General features: G+C 42.4%; 1 protein-coding gene across 1 annotated transcript; it reads right to left on the bottom strand.

Moving 5' to 3' along the window:
• Nucleotides 1–1973: 1973 nt before the first annotated feature.
• LOC134337147 (C2 calcium-dependent domain-containing protein 4C-like) lies at nt 1974–24138 on the bottom strand. The gene is made up of 3 exons (XM_063031992.1): nt 23945–24138; nt 6165–6702; nt 1974–5645 (listed from the first exon to the last, which is right to left on the bottom strand). Exon 3 carries the CDS (start codon nt 5611–5613, stop codon nt 4270–4272), a length of 1344 nt encoding a protein of 447 aa, XP_062888062.1. The 5' UTR covers nt 5614–5645; nt 6165–6702; nt 23945–24138; the 3' UTR covers nt 1974–4269.
• Nucleotides 24139–24349: the final 211 nt, after the last annotated feature.

The raw sequence follows: 24349 nt of genomic DNA, 5'->3' as shown, positions 1-24349 counted from the left end.
GCATGGTCTATTCAATCAGATCCTTAGATGAGTGCTTGAATATGCCCCAGTCCATTAACTCAAAGCAATCGCGTAGCCACTCCTCTGCCTCCCATTACCACCTCTTTGTTGTCCTAATCTCTGGAGATTTGCTCTTTAGCCTCTGTCTGTATACAGAGAAGGCCAGCCAAGAGATCAGATTTCCCAAAATGCAATCCAGCCATGGTCCTTCCAAAAAAAAAAATTACTAGGCTCTGTACTCATCAAAGTCCAGGTTTTTCTTTCCAGCTCCTCTGTGCCTCTAATATGCAAACACGGGAAAGTTCTTGGATGAGCATGGTGCCCCACAAAATGCACGTCACATTCAGTGGATTTGGTACTGGGACTTGATTTATTGACTTTTCCACTTCTAAGTTAAATACTTTTCACCTACGTGACAGCTTTTCCCTGGTCTGCCTGGTGCAATTCTCCAGTGCTATCTTAGCAATCGATCAGGTAAATTCTATCAGATGCTTCAATCAATCGTTTCCCATTCCCCTCCCTGGACTGATGCACTACCCTCCCTCACACTCTTGGGTCTCTCTTCCGTAGAACACTTACCGACTCTTCGGCCCACAATGTTGTGCCGACCTTTTAACCAACTCCGAGATCAATCTAACCCTTCCCTCCCACAAAACCCTCCACTTTTCTTTCATCTATGTGCCTACCTAAGTCTCTTAAATGTCTCTAGTGTATCTGCCTCTCTCTCCACAACTGGCAGTGTGTTCCATGGACCTACCACTCTCTATCTAAAAAACCTGCCTCTGACTTCCTCCTCATAATTTCCGTGGTTATGCCCCCTCTTACGAGACATTTCTGCTACATACCATATGGCTTTCTAACCACCCTATCAACTTGCAGTGTATTTTCTTCAACTTCCATTGCTACAAGTCCCAATCCTGTGTTTAATTTCTGGTCCTAGATCTCTCTGAACTTTCCTTTTGATTCGCACATCTATATCTAAGAATCAAGCCTGCTGTTTTTCTTTGAGCAGCCTCCAAGATCTTCAGAGAAAATCAGTGATCATTGATACTTGCAGTAGAATGGTATTTTGCTCATTGCTTTCTTCCAATTAACATGGCACGTTTTGCCTAGGGAATTCAACTTTCTATTGATTTAAGTTCCTAGTGTCCCCCTAACTCCCCTTGGATGGTGAGGTGGAGATACATCTCCACCAAAGGAGGTATAAAATGCTCCTTCCACCCGCTAGCCTGCTGGTCACCCTTGGGCAAGGTGTAGTATCTGCTTAGCCCCCAATCAAGGTCATATGAAGCCATGGGAGTAGATGATGAATGGTTGTATTAGCCGCTGCTGCATATCACAAGTCTTAGTAATGAAACCACTGACGCCAGGCAGACAATCTCTGGAGAGTATTGATAACGACTGGGGTCATCCGTCTTGTAAAGACACTGCCCAGAAGAAGGCAATGGCAAATCACTTCTGTAGAAAAATTTGCCAAGAACAATCATGGGCAAAAAAAACCCACGATTGCCCACGTCATATGACACGGCACATCATGATGATGATAGTGTGATAGTTGCAAATAACGCTGGTTATTTAGTGTTTTAATAAACAGTCACAGATATGGTTGATATTTGTTTTAAAAGTTAATAACACCTATTTAAATGAAAAGTGAATCTGGAGTTGACCTGAGAATAAGTAAAGCTAGAGGTATGTTAGATCTGCAGAAAACACTGATGGTTACTGCCTTCCAGACATCTTACAACAAGGCTAGATTCAGATTAAAGATGTCCTTTAATTAGCTGTTTGTTAAAACCTTAAGTGATTACTACTTACAGCATTAATGTAATGAAATTTGGATTACAACTGCATCAATCTATATTTTATCCCAAGGCGAAAAATGGTGCACCCCACTGCAAATCATGATCTTCATATATTTCCCATCTGTAAGTACTTCAAGAAATAAGCAAAGCAGAAATGCCATGGGTGTTTTTTTTATTGATTCAATACATAGTGCAGACTTTATTTATCCACCAGATGTATATATTTAACGTACAATTACAAGCGGGACAGACCAAACAGTGCAAGACACTGAAGATCAGCTTCATAGAGCCTGATTGTCAATAACACTATTTCTGGCATAATAAATTAAGTAGCAAAAAACGAGGCAAATTACAACATCTAGAAGATTCTGAACAACGTTCTGCACAAAATGTAAACAGTCATTCTCATTTACTTAATAAATAAAGAATCAAATAATAATTTAGATTTATCTAAATTCTTCAGAATATGTATGATTTATGAGGGATTTCATACAAATTACTTATAAAAGATTTATTTCCATGACAGCAGCTCAATAATACAGCTTTTGCTCTTTGTAAAATCTGTTTTAATTAAAATGACTCTTCCTGCGCCATAAATATTCTATGATCCTGAGATCAGAGTTAAAAAGTGATGTGCTTACCCTGGTCACAAATGACCATTTTTTTTGCAGTCTTCTAGGAAATGGGAAATGGATTATTCATTGCCCAATTTAACCAAACAACATGAGGCTCATTAGAATTGCAGCTCGTGTGAAATGCCTTTTAATAATCCTGAAAGACAACATACTACGAATTGATTGTCATGAATTTAGAGGAGGATTTTTTATTCAATCAATCTTATGCTCTGCACATAAAATGGAGATGTTGTTTGCATTTGTGTTTTTAAATTTTATTCCTGTGCTTTGCAGAATTGTAATATTTAAACAAGATTTTCAAATGCCAAAGCTATCATTTTAGCATTGGCACTGGGTTCCAGATGATTTTGGTAAGCTAATTTAGTTCCAGCCCTCTTTTGTTAATTTAGTTAGTTTACCAAATGTACTTTCCAAACTATTTCAAACCATTTATTAGTGCAATGCTATGTCTATATCCCTACCATTAATGAAAATAAATCAATAAATAGATGTGATTTCACAACACTAAGTCAGATGTATGCGTGTCTCGGTGCTGTCACAAGAATCCATATATGGTTGGAGTTTTACATAACTTACTTGGTCAATGACAGTGATCAGCATTATGTTTTGCTTTTCAACAAGCATGCACACAATGATACTACTGTGCACCAACACCAACCTATCAAACACTATTTAGAAACTTACCTTTATTAAGTCATTCTCAAGCATAAATATAATATAAATCAGGCAATGTTATATAGATAACACCATACATCCACTTGCAGAGAGAGAAAACACAATCCACCAGAAAGCATAATAATAGTTCTCCCTTCAGTGAGAATATTAGTCTGAAACTTTGCTACCTACAGTTTTCTGTGGTGGAGGATGCCTTAGCAAATTATTAAATAAAAGATCTGTTGGCACATTTCCCCCATAAACAATATGTACACAGAAACAAGTTATATAGTCAAAATATTCATATATTTTATACTCAAGTCAGAATGATACATACCTCACAAACGGTTGGTGAACAACAATTTACTTTTATCTCTCACAATATGTACACTTTAGTCTTAAAACTTCAACAAAAGTTGACAACATCTTAGTTTTCCACGACTCCTCCCTCCCTTTCACAGTTATGACTGTCTTTAACTTTAACGTGGGAAGGAATGAGAGTCCCGGATCCATTCTCCAGAGCTGGCCAAACCACAACCGCGCCACCCCCCCCCCCCAACACACACACACAGATCACACACACAGTCCGCACACTGGAAGTGAGCACTTACAGTACAAGTCTCTAAATGAAACTTTTCAGAGCTCTCAGATCGGCCAGTTCGAACATAAAGTACTTCATGATTCACAAGATGCACGGTAAAAAGTCCTGTAAAGTCTTTACTGTATTTTTTTTTACCAATAGAATGTGGGACTCTCCATCAAGTTGTTGCAGAACTGTTGGGGTTGTTAACAGTGTGTTGGGTGGAGTGTGGATTAATGCCAGTGGGGAGAATCGCACTGGGCTCCTAGCAATGCGACTCAATGCTACCCTTGAACAGCCTCTTCTCAATGCAGTGTCCGTCTTTTCTATGTCGTACCATTTCCTTCAATGGTGGTATTAATGGTCAAAATAGTTTTAACAAACATATGGATTTCTTCTAGGGGCCTAACTGATGTAAACGATTTTCATCACCCATCTCTTGAGTTTGATAACTCATGCCTTTAGCCCTATGAAAGTTCAAGATTTTTCAAACTTCTTAAAAGTTCATCAAATTAGAGCTAAAGATAGGAGCGCAGCCGTTTATTGACCACTTAAGGGATGTGTCACAGCATACCCCCAGGCAGAAAACGAGCCCACATCAGAAGAAAGGAAGCAATAAGGACAATTTCAGTTCTTTCTCACCGAGGACCGCATCGCGCTTAAGGCTGGAGGCTTTGTTGATGACTTTCAGCTTCAAAGCCGCCCTCTTAAACTCGTCAAGCGGGAGTCCGTCGAAAAAGAAATCTTCATTGAAAATAGGGTTTCTGCTATTCTTGATGATGGTGCTCCGCTGCTTCTGGACCTTGCCGGGAGTCAGGTACAAAATGACACAACAGTTGATGCTCTTGTTGTCCAAAGTCTTGTCGTAGAGGTCCTCCGCGGTGATTATCCGGATGCGAAGGCGGGCGTTCGTGCTGTCATACTCTGCGGCCAGCCTGATGGCACCCCCTCTGTTGAGGCGGATAGTGTGCTCTTTATGGACCCGGTCTTGATATTGGAGCAAGCTGAGCGGGAGAACCCCCTGGGGGGCTGGAGGACCACCAGCTGGAGGCGTGGGACACCTGATCCTTTTGGAGATATTCGGGCTGGCGTCGGCGGAGCTGCACTCGTCCGTGGACAGGGAACTGTTGCGGGTGAACGACTGAAGAGGCTTGCAGTGCTTGGCCAGGTTCTCGTGGCTGAACATCTTGAGCAGCGATGCCCCCGAGACCGAACGGGAGAGAAGGGGCGAGTTAAAGGGTGAGGACTCCGCAGAAGAGGCGGTGTCACTCTCTCCGCCACTGAAGTATCTGTAGGTGCTCGCCAGGGACAGGCTAAACTCTGGTGGGTTGAGATGCTGGCTCTCCCCATTGCCTCTGTGGCCAGACGGGCGCTTTCTTGGGGAACTGGGCGAGGTGTGGGGGCTCCCATGATCAGAATGGAACAGTGATTCCTTCCTCCTGGTGTGAGGACTCTCCACCAAAGTAGAAAAGCCATAGGAAGTCTGTGTCATCGGGATGTAAGGCAGAGACATGGCACTCTGCGATTGAGGGTCATAATTGGTGTTGCAGCCAGGCTCGGCCAAGTCATCAGAAATGGCTTCATCCGCACTCTCGATCTGAATGATGTGCCGGTTGGCCACCTTCAACAGGTTGCTGCCAGCCTCCGAAGAGGTCTTAGTCTTCATCCTGGGGCTGCCGTGAGGTCTTCTAGTAACGAAGATCTGCTCGGAGGTGGAAGCTCTCAAGTTTGACGACTTCTGCCGGTTTTCGGCGTTCTCGGCGGACGCTCCCTCGGACGAGCTGTTCGGAAATTTGGGAGGGATAAAAAAATCGGGGATTTTATCCGGGGTCAACACATTGCTGAACATGGGAGCCTTGGGCTGCTTCTCCCTGCCGCCGGCATCTCCGGCACGATTCAAATTGTTCTCCACAGAGCCTCTAATTTTTTCGAAGAGCCACATTCTATCGTTCTGCAACACACCGGGTTAGCAATCTGGAAAGCAGAGAGATAGTGAAAGCCTGTCAATTCACAGTTACGAGAAAATTAATGCAATTTGATTTTGCGAACATGTTGACCTGATGTTACTTTAATCTATATTGTTAATTGTTTCGTTTCAGCTCGTGGTTTCGTTTCATGAAAAAGTCAGCCAGTTCTATCTGTTCGCCGTCTCGAATTCAAATTAACTTTTAAAGACAGCATGTAACATAAACAACGCGACAAAGTTCACAGTCCCACGTGTAATAACCTCCTACCAGTGGCGTTCTGGGCAAAATCTGCCGAGAGTGAACTCCTCGCTTCATAAGCAGAAGGGAAAAGATTCCCCACGCTACACTTTCACCGTTTGCTTCGTATAGTTTTTGAACATTCCTCCCCTCTCCGGCTACTCCTTCAACTAGTAGAACAACTTTTGAAAACAATTGGTAAATCTTCTATTATGTTAACGATGCTCCAGTGAAAGATTTTGAAAATAGAAAAGCAGGTTTTGTTTTAAGACAAAAAAGCACCACTTACCTTTTGTTCGTGTGTTTTGCTATTCTTGAGGTCGTTGTGCTCCAGCGCCGTGACTGCCCTCCCAAAATCTGAACAGCTATGGCCCCGACTCGCCTCTCCCTCTCTGCATCGTTTTAATCTGCCAGATCCGTCACTCGGGAATAATCGGCCACATCAGCCAATAAGTGAGAGGTGCCGCTTTGTGGAACAGGTTAACCTGATCGTGTAGGTAACCAGTAACTGCACACAGCGTCAGTTGCCTAGCGCCGTGTTGTTGTCCTCTCTCACCACAAGCCCTCCAGCGCAAATTCTGCTCAATGCTGCGCTGGCGTTGTGAAGCGGATGGGCCGTTGTCTGATTTATGGACGGGTATTTCCCCAGATTTTCAATTCAGCACTGAAGTAATAGAACAAGGCGAACTTGGAGCAGTTGAGGCGGGAGGTATCCACGCCCTTAAGAGGGCACACAAATAAAATGCACCGGCGTGAAGGAAAGGGAAAGAGGAGGCGACCAGGAAAGACAGTCAGTCTGGAGACTTCTGCAGATTAGTGACAATCCACTGTAAATGACAGAAAATACAAGTAACCATGTGGACACAAGAGGTGGTCAGTGCAGCCTCTGCTAGGTTTTAAACTGCAGATGAACCATTTCCCCACTTATCTCACCCTATCCAAGTGTCTTTTGGGATTATTTTATAACTATGATATAGTCTGCCAGTTAACTCCCCGGTGCACCAGCAGCAGAGCCTCAAGAGAGACTCAGTGTTAGTCCTGACCCAATCTGCGTGGAGTTTTCATGCTCCTCCTTCAACACATGCTCACACTTTTCCCCATAGGCGCCATTTCCTCCGACCCCTACTCCAAAGACATGCGGGTTGGTATGTTAATTAGCACTTATAAATCCCCCCTCCAGAGTGTAGGTGGGTGACAGGATCTAGTTGGGGTGGGGGGGTGCTGATGAGGATGTGGGCAGAATAAAAAATGGGATTAATTTTGCATTAGTGTAGAAAGGTGGATGATACTTGGCTGCAGACTCAGAGAGCGGAAGGCCCTGTTCCTATGCTCTACAACATGGTGACTGAGGTCTTGAGCAGAGTTTTTATCAGAATCAGGTTTAATATCATAGGTATATGTCATGAAATCTGTTGTTGTGCAGCAACAATGCATTGGAATACATAATAATTAAAACTGTGAATTACAGTAAGTACATATAATAGTAAAACTAAATAAATAGCGCAAATAAAGTGATGAGGTAGTGTTCATGGGTTCAATGTCCATTCAGACATCTGATGGCAGAGGTAAAGAAGCTGTTCCTGAATCATTGAGTGTGTGCCTTCGGACTCTAGTACCTCCTCCCTGATGCCAGCAATGAGAAGAGGCCATGTCCTGGGTGATGGGGGCCTTTAATGATGGATGCCACCTTTTTGAGGCATTGTTCCTTGAAGATGCCCTTGATGCTGGTGGGGCTACTGCCTATGATGGAGCTGGCTGAGTTTACAACTTTCTGCAGCTCATTTCAATCCTGTGCAATGCCACCCGCGCCCCCCCCCCACCATACCAGACGGTGATGCAGACAGTTAGAATCCTCTCCGCTGTACATCTGTAGAAATCTGCGATTGTCTTTGGTGACATAACAAATTTCCTCAAACTTCGAATGAAATATAGCTGCTGTCCTTTCTTCTATGTAACTGCTTCAATATGTTGGGCCCAGGATAGATCCTCAGAGATGATGACACCCAGAAACTTGAAGTTATCCTTTCCACTTCTGATCCCTTTGTGAGGAGTGGTGTGTGTTCCCTCATCTTACCCTTTCTGAAGTCCACAATCAGTAACTATCCTCTGCCCGCTACATTTATCTGGAAAAATTCTTCGGGCTGCAGCCATCAGTCAGAGATTAGGGTGTCAAGGGTTGGGTTGGATGACTGGGAAGGGAATTGGGATTAACTGCCATGGGAGTGGCAAAGGTCAGTCTCAGGATAGGGATGGGTGGTTAGAAAGGGTTGGGTTATACTGAGGTTCTCCTTAGATACTGAGGCTTGGACAAACAGTCTAGATATTGAGGGGTTGCAAGGATCAGACTTGTGATTATGGGAGTTACAGTTCTGCTAAATGATGGGTGAGATCTCAGTTACACTCTGCTTGGTGGTTGGGATCCTCAAGGGAGAGCTGTCTATTGTACTGTTATAGTCATACAGCAGAGAGCCAGGCCCTTTTGATCATCAAATCCACACTGTTAACAAACAACCTTCTTTCACCCAATCCCATTTCATTGTCCTCACATTCATATGAATTCCACCACCCAGCCCCCCAGGTTCTACCACTTACTTACTCTCAAGTGGCAATTTAATGCAGCCAATTAACCTATCAAACTACACGTTGTTGGGATGTGGGAGGGAAGCTAGAGCATCCAGGCAAAACTCACTCAGTCAGAGGGAGAATGTGCGCAGTCCACAGATCTCTGGATCTGTGAGGCAGTGGCTTTACTATCTGTGCCAATGTGCCACCTTGTGTGCCATGAGAGAGAAGCCACCCATTTTCATTCTACTTCCCATTCTCAATCTCCCATGTGGGTCCATGGCTTCCTCTACTGCCTTGATGAGGGTATTTTCATGTTGGTGGAGCACGGCCTCAATGACCATAAGATATAGAAGCAGAATTAGGCCACTTAGCCCATCGTCTATTCTACTATTCCATCATCCCTCTCAACCCCATTTTCCTACATTCTCCCTGTAACCACTGATGCCCTAAATTAATCAAAATACTATCAAGTGCCACTTTAAATATACTCAATGACTTGGCCTCTACAGTCATGTGTGACAATGAATTCTTTGGACTCACCACCCTCTAGCTAAATAGACGTCCCTCCATTCTGAGGCTGTGCCCCCTAGTCCTCGACTCACCCACTATAGGAAATATCTTCTCTACATCCACCTATCTCAATAGGTTTCAATGAGATCCTCCCTCATTTTCTAAACTCCAGCAGTGACAGGCACAGAGCCATCAAGCACTCCTCTTAAGTTAACCATTTCATTCCTGGAATCATTCTAATGAACCTCCTCTGGAATTATCTCCAATGCCAGAACTGCTCAACAATATTTCAGGTGAGGTGTTACAAAGCCTTAGCATCGCATCCTTACTCTTATATTCTAGTCCTCTCGTACGGAATGCTAGCATTTCATTCGCCTTCATTATTGCTGACTCAAACTGCAAGTTATCCTTTAGGAGATCTTGCACAAAGACTCCCATGTCTCTTTGCACCTCTGATTTTTGAATTTTCTCCCTGTTTAGAAAATAGTCTATGCCTTTATTCCTTCTACCAACATGCACAGCCATACACGTCCCTACATACACTATTATTCCAATTGCCATTTCTTGGCCCATTCTCCCAATCTGCAGACTCCCTGTTTCCTTAACACTTACTGCCTCACCACCTACCTACCTTCATATTGTCTGCAAACTTGGCGACAAAGCCATCAATTCCATCATCTAAATCGTTGACATATAACATGAAAAGACATGGTCCCAATACCGAATTTTGTGGAATACCACTCGTCTCCAGCAGTCAACCAGAATCTTCTATCCATGTTGGTATCTTACCTGTAATACCATGGGCTCTTACCTGGTTAAGCAGCCTCTAGTGCGGCACCTTGTCAAAGGCCTTCTGAAAATCCAAGTAAACAACATCCACTGGCTCTCCTTTGTCTATCCTGCCCGCAATTTCCTCAAAGAGTTCCAATAGATTTGTAAAGGCAAATTTCCCCTTAAGGAAACCATGCTGACTTTGGCCTAATTAATCATGCACCTCCAAGTATCCTGAAACTGTATCCTTAATAATGGTCTCCAACATCCTTCAAACCACTGAAGTCAGGTGAACTGGCCTATAACTTCCACTTTTCTGTGCCCTTCCCTTCTTGAAGAGTGGAATGACGTTTGCAATTTTCCTGTCCTCCAGGTGTGATCCATGTGGTCCACATGACTTACTTACCTTCAGAGCTTGCAGCATCCCAAGCACCTTGTCCTAATAGCAACTACACTCACTTATTTCCCATGACACACTTAAATTTCTGGCATACTGCTAGTGCCTTCTTTAATGAAGACTGATGCCAAACACTTAATTAAGTTTTTCTGCTATTTCTTTGTTCCCAATTACTATCTCGCCAGCGTTATTTTCCACCAGTCCAAAATCCACTCTCACCTCTCTTTTACTCTTTATATATCTGAGAAATACTTTCAGTATGCTGTTTTATATTATTGGCTGACTTACTTTCATATTTCATCTTTCCTCTCATGTTTTTTTAGTTGCCTTCTGTTGGTTTTTAAAAGCTTCCCAACTTCCCACTATTTTTTGCTATATTATATGCCCTCACATTTTCTTTTTGTGCTGTTTTTGACTTCCCTTATCAACCACATTTGCCTCAACCTCATTTTAGAATACTTGTTCATCTTTGGGATGAATTTATCCCGCACCTTCCAAATTGCCCAGAGAAACTCCAGCTGTTGTTGTTCTGCCATCATCACTGATTGTGTCCCCTTCTAATCAACTTTGGCCAGCTCCTCCCTCTTGCCTCTGTAATTCCATTTACTCCACTGTAATACTGATACATCTGACATTATCTTCTCCCTCCCAAACTGCAAGGTGAATTCTATCATATTATGATCCCTGTCTCCTAAGGGTTCCTCTACTTTAAGCTCCTTAATCAAATCTGGTTCTTTACACAACATTTGATCCTTAATTTTTTCTCCAGTAGGATCAACCACAAACTGCTCTAAAAAGACACCTCATAGGCATTCTACAAAATCACGCTCTTAGGATCTAGCACCTCATTTTCCCAATCTACCTGCATATTGAAATCCCCCAATAGTATCGTAACATTGACCTTATTATCAGCCTTTTCTCTGTCCCATTTTAATTTATATTGTACATCCTGGCTACTGTTTGTGGTCCTGTTTATAACCTACATCATGAAATTTGTACCCTTTTAGTTTCTTAACTCCACTTTCGAGGCTTCTACATCTTCCATTCCTATGTTACTTTTTTCTAAGGATTTGATTTCATTTTTTACCAATGTACCCACTCCACCTCTCTGCCTAACAGCCTATCCTTTCTAACAAGGTATATATGCTAAGTTCCCAGTTATATTCTGTCTGGGTAGCCTCCAAACTGACGGCATGAACATTGATTTCTCTGTCTTCTGGTAATCCTACCCTTCTCTTTCTCTCTTTCTCTACTTCCCATTCTGGCTTCTATCTTACCCCTTCTCTTCTGCTCACCTGCCATAACCTCCACCTGATGCCCCATGGTCTACTCTCCTCTCCCTTCAGATTCCTTCTTGTTCTGCACTTTACCTCTTCCACCACCCCCATCCACCCACCTTCTTACTCATATGTGTAACACACTGCAAGGTTTCACTGCTAAGGCTAATGTAATGGTTTCTATGTAATATTCCACTGTTAAGGTAATGGTTTCTCTGTAGCAGCAATGTTTGGGTTATGGCTAAAGATAACGGGGCTCTGGAAGGTGTGTTAGCCAATGAGGAAATGTTGTTCTTTCTTGTGTGTCTGGAAGCTGGGTTTTTCGTGGTCTTTCATCGGAGAGCAATGGAGAGAGAGGACATGAATGGAGAGAGTCGGAAGACCACTGGATGGAGTGGACTGAGGAGCGAGGGTCTGAAGGTCGGCAACACTTGGAGGAGGTCGGTAGTTGATGAATAGCCATATCAGTGAGCTCCAACAATGAGCAATACACTTTTTCCCTTAAAATGGGGCCTTTTACTTTTTATTTTCTTTACTATCCCTTTAATCAGATTAAGATTTATAAAGTTCACTCATACGGTGTACTGTCTGATATTTTGCGGTGTGGATTTGTAACCGGGCAACACATCATGCAGCATCCACACAAACGAGATTTCTCGGTTTGGCAGGGCCCGAAGTTGTTTTCCCCTAGATGAACACATGCTGGCCGAGCCCAAGGGTTACATTTGGTTTTGCCTACAGCTTGTCAGATTGTACTCCTTCCCCTTCCTGACCTTCCTATTTAGGCTTCTTCCCCCTTCCTTTCCAGTCCTGTTGAAGTGAAGGACTTCGGCCAGAAGTGTTGACTGTTTATTCATTTCCGCAGATGTTACCTGACCTGCAGAGTAGCTCAAGTATTTTGTATTTGGTGCTCTGGATTCCTAGCATCTGCAGAACCTCTTGTGTTTCTGAGGGAGAAGTATTTTATCTAATGAGGGTGAAGTTGATTTGGGGTTTCTAACACAAGACTCGCTGGCTGAAGATCATTTTAAGTTATGAAGTCAGCCTCACAAGAGCTGCGATGGGATAATAACAGCAAATGCTGGAAATATTCAGCAGATCAGGCAGTGTGTAGAGACACAGAGTTAATGATTCAAGTCAGTGACCTTTTTTCAGATCCAGGAAACATTAGAAATCAAATGTGTCTCATTGCCGAGAAGGGGGGAGGTTTGAGAGAATCTGTGACAGGATGAACACAAAGGGAAGCCAGATGAAAGAAATGTGGTGGCAGATGAGGGTGCTGAACGCTTGTCAATCACAGTGGGTCTGTGTAGGAGATACAAATGTTATGTAAATAGGTGAATGAGGACAGAGAAGAGAGAAAACACTGCTGAAACTGAGACAAAAACACAGCTGTTGCTGGAATCCGAAATAGAAATGAATACTCAGTGTCAGGCCTCCTCCCAGCCTGCACATAAAGGCACTTGCCAGCTTCTACCCAGCTAATAGGATTCACCTGCTGCTCGTTCCAGACTCATCACCTGCAACCTATTTAACCCCCGTTCTTATTCACAGTCAATGCTCACTTACCGAACCAGTTGACCTCAACCAGTTGCTGCTAGCTTTCACTCTGCCTGACTAAACTTTACCTTGTTGCCTGCTCTGTTTAGTTTCTGTTCTCTCTTGTTTTGTGGTGCCCTTGTGGCTTGTTATTTTCCTGTCCATTAGTAAAGATATAGTTTACTGTTAAATCATCTCCACTGCCCCGCTTTTGGGTCAAGTTTCCGCTACATTTCCTGACATTCAGCAAGTCATGCAACATCAGTAGAGAAAAAAGATATCATTTAAACTTGGAGGTCAATGGGCTCTCTTCAGAACTCAGTCAGGCTGGTTTTCTGAAATTGTCAAATTCCGTGTCATAAGTGTTGTAGTACAGCCACATAAAAGATGAGATAATGTTCCTCAAGCGTATGTTGGGTTTTAACAAAAGGAATGAAAGGAATATTGGCTGGAATTCATAGAGACAGGCAGCAGGAAGGTCAGCATGAGGTGTTCTGCTGAATGGGTAACCAGATCTGCATTTGGTTTCCACAGTGTGGAGAAGACCACATTGTGTGTACTGAATGTAATACATTAACATGGAAGGAGTATAGGGATCAATGGATGGATCACAGGGAATGTGTTGTCAGAAGGGACAAGGATCTTGATGGGGATAGAAGAACAAAATGGGGAGTTGAAGAGGAAATAGTACCCGCAGAATGCGGATAGGAGAGGGAAGAGGAAGAAGTGTCAGGTAGTGAGACCACATTGAAGGTGGCCATTTTATAGAGGATGACTTGTCAAATGTAGAAGCAGTTGGGGTGGAAGATGAGCCCTCATCTGCTCGGTTTAGGAGAAAAGGGAATGAAAGGGAATGGGTATATGGAAACAATGTAGTTGAGACTCCTATCATTGATGGTAAAGGTGAAGCCTCATTAAGGATAAAAGAAGGCTTCTTGAAAGCATTGGCATGGAAGGTATCATCAGAACAGATATAAAAGAGATAAAGAAAGTGGAAGAGTGAATTGGAATGAGGAAGTGGAAGGGTGAGTTGGTTTGCAGATGACCCAGAGTTTGGTGCTATTGTCGATAGTGCAGAATTTGTAGACAGGTGCAGAATCAACAGAGGAAACTCAGTCTGGAAAAGTGTGCAGTGATACACATTGGTAGATCAAACGTGAAGACAGAGTACAAGGTTAATAGCAGGAATCTTAGCAGTGTGGAGGAACAGAGGGATCTTGGGGTCAAAGTATGTAGATCCCTCAAAATTGCCACACAAGCTAATAGGGCAGTTCAGAAGGCACATGTTGGGGGATTAAGTTCAGAAACCACGAGCTCTTGAAATACATAAATATAAATATATAAACAATACTATGTGCATAAATCAGTGAGTTGTTTGTTTTTTGTTGGTCTCCTCTCTCTCTGCATGACACATCTCTGCCCCTTTATTAGAGGGGTGGGGGGAGAGAGAGAGAGAGAGAGAGAGAGACTGAGACTGAGACTGTTCATGTCAAATTGGTCAGGTGAACAATTAGTTTTTCTGTACTGCAGATCATGGTCTGTCTTGGGAACTTTGCTATTGCTTGCTTGGTGGGTGGAGAGTACTGATGCTTTTTTTTGCTGAAATAAGTCGGGGGCGGAGAGTTGATGCTTTTTAGCTGCTTGCATGTGGGAGTGGGGAGAAGGGAGCTTTGGAGTTCTAACATTTTTACTGTCATTCATTCGTTGGGGTACTCTTCTGTTTTCGTGGACGTCTGCAAAGACCAATAATTTCAGGTTCTATATTGTCTACATTTCTCTGATATTAAATGGAACTATTGATATAGCAGCACTATGAGTGCTGGTTAGACCACATTTGGAGTATTGTGTTCAGTTCTGGTCATGTCATTATAGGAAAGATGTGGACATTTGCGGAGGAGATGTACCAGGATGTTGCCTGGATTAGAGAACATGTTTTATGAGGAAAGGTTGAGTGAGCTAGGATTTTCCTCTTTGGAGTGAAGGATAATCACAGGTGACTTGATAGAGGATTATTAGATAGAGGAATATAGAAATGATTATGGAAGACATAGAGTAGGACACCAGCATCTTTTCATCGGTGCGGCAATGGCCAATACCAGAGAACGTCCATTTAAGGTGAGTGAAGGAAAGTTTAGCGGAGATGTCAGGGATAGGTTTTTTTATACAGGGTGGTGGGTGCTGAAATGTACTGCTGGGGTGGATATACAACAGTCTTTGGAGACTCTGAGGTAGGCACATGCAGGAAAGAAAAAACGGATGATCATGGGCTATATAGGAGGAAAGTGTTAGATTAATCATAGAGTAGGTTTATATAGAGTGGCACAATATTGTGGCTGAAGGGCCAAGACTGTGCTGTACAGTACTTCATCCTATGGACCTTTACAAGAGGCAAAATGGCACTTGACATAGCTGGAGAAGTCTGTGCCCTTAAGGGTCATAATCACTAACCTGTCTTCTGAAATGAAAGTAAAGAAATCAAGAAAGCTAAGGGAAGAGACAGGATTGGACCATATGACAGTGAGAGTAGGGTAGAAAATGACAGCTGAGATGATTAAATTTTTGAATGTCATGAACTGAAATTGCATCAATACAATCACTAATGTACGAGAGAGAGCGAGAGAGAGAGAGAGAGGGGGGTGAGTGGGAGGGGGATGGAGATGGAGATGGATGAGAGATGAGAGTGGTGGCCTCGTAGAACAGAAGGAGATGTGGCTGAGGACGTGAGTTTTGATCTAAAAACCAAAAGGGGAGCAAAAAACCACTGAGAGCAAACGAGGTAAAATAAGACACCAGCAAAAACAGACACCCAGAAATCTCATTAAAAAGAGGAGCAGACCTTCTTCATGCTAGACATTTCTGGGAGAGAAGTGGCAATGAATTATGCCATAATTGAAAAACAAAACTATTGGAAATCTGAAATAAAGGTAGAAAATTCCAGTTAAATCAATAGATGAGGTTGTGTTTATAGGGGAGAAACAGCGTTACACTCTCAGCCTGATTACCTTTCATCAAAATAAGAATTAGAAATCAAACACATTTGAAAGGCATTTCTTAATGCATGTCTGCATTTCTAAATGACAATAAAAGAGGACTGAGTGTTCTCAGAATCTAAAAAAAGTGCAGAGAAGGGGGAGGGTGGACAGAAAAAATTGGGAGGTTTTGAGATGAGGTGGAGCTCAAGCTTTAGCAAGAAGGTTCTGAACTCTCAGTAGTGGATACTGGATATCTTAATAGTGGATCTCTTTGGAGGAAGTGTAAATAAAATGAAAACTTTGATGGTGGTGGAGAGAAGGAAAATGCTGCAGCAGTGATATGCAAACTACAGCAGATGTTGGAAAGCAGAAATAAAACAGTCAGGTTTGGCAGCATCTGTGAAAAAAGAGCTGATGTTACAGGTTGATGACCTTTCATCAAAATTAACTCATTCTGATACAAACTGCACAGCTTATGGTCATTGTTAACTCTTCAGGGATGCAATTTATTTATTTATTTATTAAGATACAACGTGGAATAGGCTGTTCCAGCTCTTCAAGTCACGCTGCCCAGCAGTTCTCCAGTTTTTAATCCTAGCCTAATCATGAGACAGATTAGTATGACCAATTAACCTACAACCATTACATATCTGGGTTGTGGGAGGAAACCGGAGCACCTGGAGAAAATTCAGGGAGCCACAGGAAGAATGTAAAAACTCCTTACAGACAGCATTGCATTGAGCTTTGGTCGTAGGTACTGTAAAGTGTTGTACTAACCATGCTGCCTATGCCTGTTTAAAAGTGGCATTACAGACAAAGACACAGCAGTCAGAGTGGGAATAGAATTTAACTGGAACAGACAGACAGCTGGAAGCTGCTGTGAGGGGTGGGCATAGGTGGCTACTGGTGAAGTATTAGATGGAAGTATCACACACAAAATGCTGGAGGAACTCAGCAGGTCAGGAGAATCTTTGGAAAGAAATGGAGTTGATGTTTTTGGCCGAGATCCTTCATTAGGGCCCAGATGGAAGTGTTGCGGTGGCCATCTTCTACATGAATGGCCCATGCACCTGCAGGCCGCATACTCGTGGACAAAAGTAAGGGAAGTGGTGTTTTAGACACCATTACTCAATGGATATCTGATACACCATCAGGTGCACAAAGGACCTAGAAAAAGTGTGTGGCAACAATTTCACAATCTTCTGGTAAGATTGATTTTTCAATAGAAAAAAATGTAGTGCTACATTTCTCAGCCCACATACCTGTCATGTTAAAGTCTTCAGCCTGTCATGATGAAACATAAGATCATAGCAAGAAAATAAAATCATAGCAAGAACAAAATGAGCTTCTTCATCTGACTGCTCACCAGGATTTGAAGATAAGTCCTGAGATGAGGGGAATTCCATCTTTAACTTAATCGCTCAAATATCGAATGCACAGAATCTGTTGATATCAAGATTAATGTGGTTCACTTTATTCATTTGAACGATGAAGGGTGATTAGTTATGTTTACATCTCAATGGGCAGAAATACATTTTTCTTCCCTAATGTAAATTTCCCAGCTGTACATTTGCAGGTTATTTTTAACCTATTTCTATGTAAGACTCTGAATTGAACATTTAACTGTAGAATTGTAAAGTTTGTCCAAAGGAAGGGGCAGAAACAGAGTGCAACCTCTAGAGGATTACAGTTAGAACCTGTTCCAGCTTCAGTGTGATTTGTCAAAAACAATTTCCTTCATTTCCGCAACAGAGTTTTCATATTTCAGTTTAAATTAATTCACTATAAAATACATTCACTATTTACTGTTTTTTTATCCTTACCCCTCATATTTAGTTTAAATGCACTTGGCCAACGATGATGTGCCAAACTTTTAACCTACTCCAAGAACAATCTAATATTTTTCTCCCACATAGTGCTTCATTTTTCTTTCATCCATGTGCCTACCTAATAGTTTCTTAAATGTCCCTAATGTATCTGCCTCTACCACCACCCCTGGCACCTACCATTCTCTGTGTAAAACACCTACCCTTGACATTCCCCTATACTTTCGTCCCACCATCTTAGTTATGCTCCCTTGTATTAGCCATTTTCTGTCCCTATGTGGCTCCCTTGAGCATTTGTCCCTCGCTACTAACCTTCCTCCTGACACTTATCTGGCAAAGGACCAAAGTGCTACACCCACCCATTCACCTCCTCCCTCACTTCCATTCAGGGCCCCAAACTGTTCTTCCAGGTGACATAACACTTGTACGAATCTGCTGGAGTGTCTATTGTGTCCAATGCTCCTGATGTGGCTTTCTCTACATTGGTGAGACCCATCGTAAATTGGGAGACTGCTTCGAGGACCTCCACTCCATCCGCTAAAAGTGGAACTTCCTGGTGGCCAAACATTTTAATTCTAATTCCCAATCCCATTCCAACGTGTTGGTCCATTCAAAGCCTTCTCTTGTGCCAAGTGAGGCCGCCCTCAGGAGGGAGAAGCAACACTTTATTCTGTCTGGGTAGTCTCCAACCTGATGGCATGAATATCGATTTCTGCTTCTGGTGAAAGAAAATCCCTCCCCCTCCCCTCTTCTTCTATTCCCCAGTTAGCTACTTACCTCTTCTCACCTGCCTATTATCTCCTTCTGGGTCCCCCCCTTCCCCTTTCTCCTATGGTCCACTCTCCCCTCCTATCAGATTCCTTTATCTCCAGCCCTTTACTTTTCCCACCCACCTGGCTTCACCTAACCCCTAGCTATCCTCCTCCTCACCCCACCTTTTTTACTCTAGTGTCTTCCCTATTCCTTTCCAGTCCTAAAGAAGATCTAGGCCCAAAATGCCAACTGCTTATTCATTTCCATAGATGCTGCCTGATCTGCTAATTTCCTCCAGCATTTTGTATGTGTGGCTTTGGATTTCCAGCATCTGCTGAATTTCTCATGTTTATGAAAAGTCTCATTCCCTGTTTATTTGTAATAGATCAAACTGATGATTTGCTGGTTTAGTTCGTATAGAAAGAGATTGTATGTAATTCAGTAAACTATTTATAATGAACATATAGTACATAAAGTATACACCTTTAATGAAAGTCAGATAATCAAGAGGTATACTTTCTTGAAAAGGAAGAATAGTTGCATGTACAAATCACTCTGTCATGAAGAATTATTATATAATAATCTGAACTTACGAAAATTCTTTTTATCTGCATCACAAGTGAGTCGGGCAATGGGCTAATTGCAGGGTGGGACATATATCAACCATCTTATTGAGCAATAATAGAAACATTAATCTGAACAGATACTCGTGGTAAAAGTAGTAATATATAAGATCAAAGATAATTCATAAGTCTTGGAAAAGAGAGAAAAAACAAGGTACACTCAGAGGCCACTTTATTAGGTACACCTGTACATCTGTTTGTGAATATAACTATCCAATCAGCTAATCATGTGGCAGCAACTCAATGGATAAAAGCATGCAGACAGTCAAGAGGTTCGGTTGTTGTTCAGATCAAATATAAGAATGGGGAAAGAAATGTGATCTAAGTGGCCTGGACCGTGGAATAATTGTTGGTGCTAGATGGGGTGCTTTGAGTACCTCAGAAACTGCTGGCCTCTTGGGATTTTCACACACAACAGTCTCTACAGACTGGTGTGAAAAACTGAAAAAAAAAACATCCAGTGAGTGGCAGTTCTGTAGGCGAAAATGCCTGATTAACGAAAGAAGTCAGAGGAGAATGGCCAGACTGGGTCAACCTGGCTGAAGGGCGACAGTAACTCAAATAACTACGCATTACAACAGTGGTGTGCAGAAGAGCGTCTCGGAATGATCAACACATTGAATCTGGAAATTTTGGGCTACAGCGGCAGAAGACCATCCTGGGATCCACGCATGTTGCCACTTTATTAGGTACACTCCAAATAAAGTGGCCACTGAGTGTAGCTTAAAATGCAAAAGGATAGGGAGGGATGGAAAGGAAAAAAGAGGAACATCTCTACTGGGGTGAGGAAGTATCTGTGCTGCTAACCAGATTATGTAACTCAAAACTTTTTTTTAAGAGTGGGGGCAAACAGAATTTGCAAAGTAAATTTCAGTATCCCCTCCCAATTTAAGTAACAAGACAGAGAGTGGAGGATTGTTGCAAATAAAGTGTGTGCTTCTGCTCAATCCTGAGTCATAGACCAATGCAGTCAGCAGGCTTGGCTGACAGTGGAATTGCCCGGGCATGCCCACATAGTCCTGGAATACCTTTGTCACAATATGCAACCCTTTATATGTGTATAGTGAACAGGAGATAAGTTCCAGGGGCATCATTCATCATCATTTCTCAGTAGCTTTAAACTGACTGACATTCTGAGCCACTTCAAAGGTTTGTTATTGAGTCTGAAGCTGCAAGTGGGCCATACAAGTTAACCATCCCTGAAAGACATCAGTGGAATTAACGAGTTTTCATTTTTTTTTTCCACGATTCATCAAAGCTGGCTTTTTATTTCAGATTTTTAAACTAACTTGGTGGGATGGAATTGAAAGATAAAATTTTGTATTATTAGTGGTGGTATTTGGATGAGCAATACAGCCACATGACTGTCATGCCTCCATACACATATCTCTGAAATAGCTCCCTCCCTGAGTTGATTTCTGGCTACATCACCGTCTGGTATGCTGAGGGTGGGGGTGGGGGGGAGCTGCACAGAGGTTGTGAGCTTAGTCAGCTCCATCATGGGCACTACCCTCCGTAGTATCTAGGACATCTTCGAGGAGTGATGCCTCAGAAAGGCGGCATCCATCATTAAGGATCCCCATCACCCAGGACATGCCTTGTTCTCATTGCTACCATCAAGAAGGAGGTACAGAAAGCCTGAAGACACGCACTCAGCAATCAGGAACAGCTTCTTTCCCTCTGCCATGAGATTTCTAAGTGGATATTGAATCTATGAACACTACCTCACTATTTTTCTATGTCTATCTATTATATATATACTAATATATGTATTTATATATTATGTAACTACTGCTGCTGCAAAGACTACAAACTTCATGACATATGCCGGTCAAAATTAACCTGATTCTGAAACATCATAGCACATTTGAGAGTGACATCAAGTTATGGCTGTGACCTCAAGGCTTCAAGACCTGGACACAGAATCATACAACATAGAAGCAAGTCACAGTGAAACTCTCAGCCACAGCAGGAGAAAGTACAAATGATATTAAACAAGGAAATCCAGAACACACATCAAAAGACCGCAAATCAAATAAAAACAGAAAATGCTGAAAGTACTCAGCAGGTCAGGCAGCATCTGTGGAAACGCAAACAGAGTCAGCATTTCAAGTCAGAAGATTTTCATTAGAATTCAGAAAGCTAGCTCTAAATTGCAGGGGTGATCTGAGGGATAGGTCGGGCACAGGATATATGTCTGATCTTATGAAGAATACTGTGAAGATATGCGCTACGTGAGACATCAGGCTCCCCCCATGAGACTGCAAGTGCTGGAACCAGTAATCTGGTGAAGGAGCTCACTAGATTTGGCGGTATCTGTGGGAGAAATGAGTAGCTGATGTTTTGGGCTGAAACTTGATACAGATTTTTGGCCCAAAATGTTGACAATTCCTTTCTCCCAAAAGATGCTGCTCGAACCATTGAGATTCCTTTGTTTACTTTTTCTCTCCTTAAATGTCTACATTATCCTATCAACCAGATGACTTCATCTGATTCCTTTAATTATTCTTTTATGTCCTCATTAACCTATTAACCAAGTGGCTGCATCAATAGTTTATGATCATGGCAATCCATGCTTCATCCTACTAGTGATACTCCCTCCGTCCTATCCATCCGCACCCCCCCCCCCCACCTTCTCTGCAATTTAAAACTAGTTTGCCTTCTCGCTCTTCCAGTTCTGGTGCAGAATGTATAACCTGACTCACTTTCTCTCTATAGACATCTCCCTGAGCAGCTGGGTGTTTCCAGGATTTTCTGTTTTTGTCCCGGAAATCCTTGAATTCATCAGCTCTCTGGGAATAGGGATTTCCAAAGATTCATGAACCTCAGAGAGAATAAACTCTTTTTCAGTTTGGCTCAAAGTTATTGCATCCCACTACCCCTTTCTGAGACTATGCCTACTGAGTTTTATTTCCTGCACCAGTGGTGCAGCCTCAAACCATCCACTCTGTCAAGCCCCTTCAGAATATTATGTTTCGGAAAGATTATCACTCGTTCTTCTAAACCTCCTGACAGTTTGACCAAATCTAATCAATCGCTTCTGCTACATTTTGCAGTCACATTGTGAATTTCCTTCCTGAACTCAGTATTTTCAACTAATGTGAACAGTCCTCTGTAAAGGTTTCAGATATAGTATTTATATCACCATTGGCTCATGAACTCAGTCTCATGAATATTAAGGAAAACAGATTCATCATTGCTGACAGGTGTCTTCCTAACTGCAGCAATCCAATTCCTTTTGATGCTCAGCAAAGAACTTTGTAATTAATGTGTAAAATATAATGAGCAGAATAAATGTTGCAGGGGCAGTGCATCGTTATATCATAATTATAATTTTTTAATGGTTAGATGGTGTACCTTTTATTTTTGATCATCCCTGCTTGCTTCTGACTTAGAACGTAAAGCAGCACAGCACGGAAACAGGCCATTCAGCCCACAGTGTTGTGCCTAACCAGCGAAAAAGCAAATCAAAACCACCCAAACACGAATCCCTCCTACATATACCATGTCCATATCCCTCCATCTTCCTCACATCTATGTGTCTGTCCAAACACCTCTTGAAAGCCTCTAGTGTACTTGACTCTACCGCCATACCAGGCTGTGCATTTTAGGCATCCATGATGCTCTGAGTAAAAAACTTACCCCTCAACTTACATCCCCTTTCAAGCTACCTCCTCACACCTTCAGTGCATAGCCTCTGATATTTGTCATTTCAACCCTGGGGTAAAGATACTCTGTCCACTCTATCTATGCCTCTCATAATCTTGTAGACCTCAGCCTCTAGCACTCCAGGCAAATCACCCAAGTTTGCCCAACCTCACGTGATAGCACACACCCTCCAAACCAGGCAACATCCTGGTAAACCTCTTCTGCACCCTCTGCAAAGCCTCAACATCCTTCCTATAGTGGGCGAACCAGAACTCCAGATATGGCCTAACCAGAATTTTATAAAGTTGTACCATAACCTCCTGACTTTTGAACACAATGCCTGGACTATGAAAAGCAAGTATTCCATAAGCCTCCTTAGCCACCGTATTGACATTGTAGTGACTTTCAAGGAGATATAAACTTGATCCCAAGATCCCTCTGCTCAGCAATACTGTTAAGAATCTTGCCTATGTCTACTCCAGCAGACAGTGCAAAAGCACCTACATCTATCCACTTCTATCGCAAGAAAAAGAGAGATTTGTGTTACTTCAATTAAGGGTTAAGGGTTCTCAAGGTGCCTTTTGATTTTCATCCTCAGGACCATGCTATTCACCTGACTAATTTATGTATATTAATCTGACCATAAGGGCACCACAGAGTCAGGGAAATCTATGGCTGTTCAACACATCTGGGTCTCCTTTTCAATGACAGCCAGATCCAGGAAGGTCTTCTCCCCTCCACGACTGACAACACTTTCCACCTCTAGGGAAAGCTGCCAACATAATTTAAAGCAGCTCACCCTCCATTTAATCTCTTTTTGCCCCGTTCCATCTCACGGAAGATGCCAATTTTGAGAGCACCCACCTACCAGGTTCAAGGTCACCTTCTATCCCACAGATATTAGACTCTTGTACGAACTTCAATGATAAAGGTGAACTTTTGATCTCTCAATCTACCTTGTCATAGTCCTAGCACCTCACTTGTCTACCTACACCATACTTTCTCTGTAACTAACTGTATAGTCTGCATTTTGTTTTTCCTTCTTGATTTATTTAAGTATGAATGATCTGTCTGGACGGCATTCAAACAAAGGCTTTCCATTGTATCTTGGTAAGTGTGACAATAATAAACCCATTATCAATAACCAAGTAAAATCTGAGCACATTTCTTCCATAACAAAATATTTACCTTAAAGAGATTCCTCTTGTACGTTACATATATAGTGTTCTTGAAGCATGCCAGAAAGCCAGTTGAATGGCATCAAAGCTCATAATGCTGACATCAGCACCTTGATCCTTTCTGTCTGCTTGCCACCTTCCATTCAGAGTGAGACTTGCCTCTGAAAATACAATACTGGTTCTTTTGTAATTCAGGCACTTGACTTCCTGCTCTTCCGTCCTCCTTCTATGTAAATATCGGCAGCTCTGTTGTGCATCAGCAGAACATTGTTTCACCACAACTGGGAAAACTCAGACATGGGCAAAGGGGAAGGGGGTGCAGAGAACACAGTAATGGTAGGAATGAGGCCAAAAGATGACTGGTAGTGCACAGTAGAATTAGGTCTGTTAAGTGAGGCTGGTAAAGATTTATTAC

Source organism: Mobula hypostoma, chromosome 24 (genome assembly GCF_963921235.1).
Source record: "Mobula hypostoma chromosome 24, sMobHyp1.1, whole genome shotgun sequence".
In the NCBI taxonomy this organism is placed as follows: Eukaryota; Metazoa; Chordata; class Chondrichthyes; order Myliobatiformes; family Myliobatidae; genus Mobula; species Mobula hypostoma.
The sequence above is the reverse complement of the archived record's forward strand: the minus strand, read 5'-3'. Positions and strand labels throughout refer to the sequence as shown.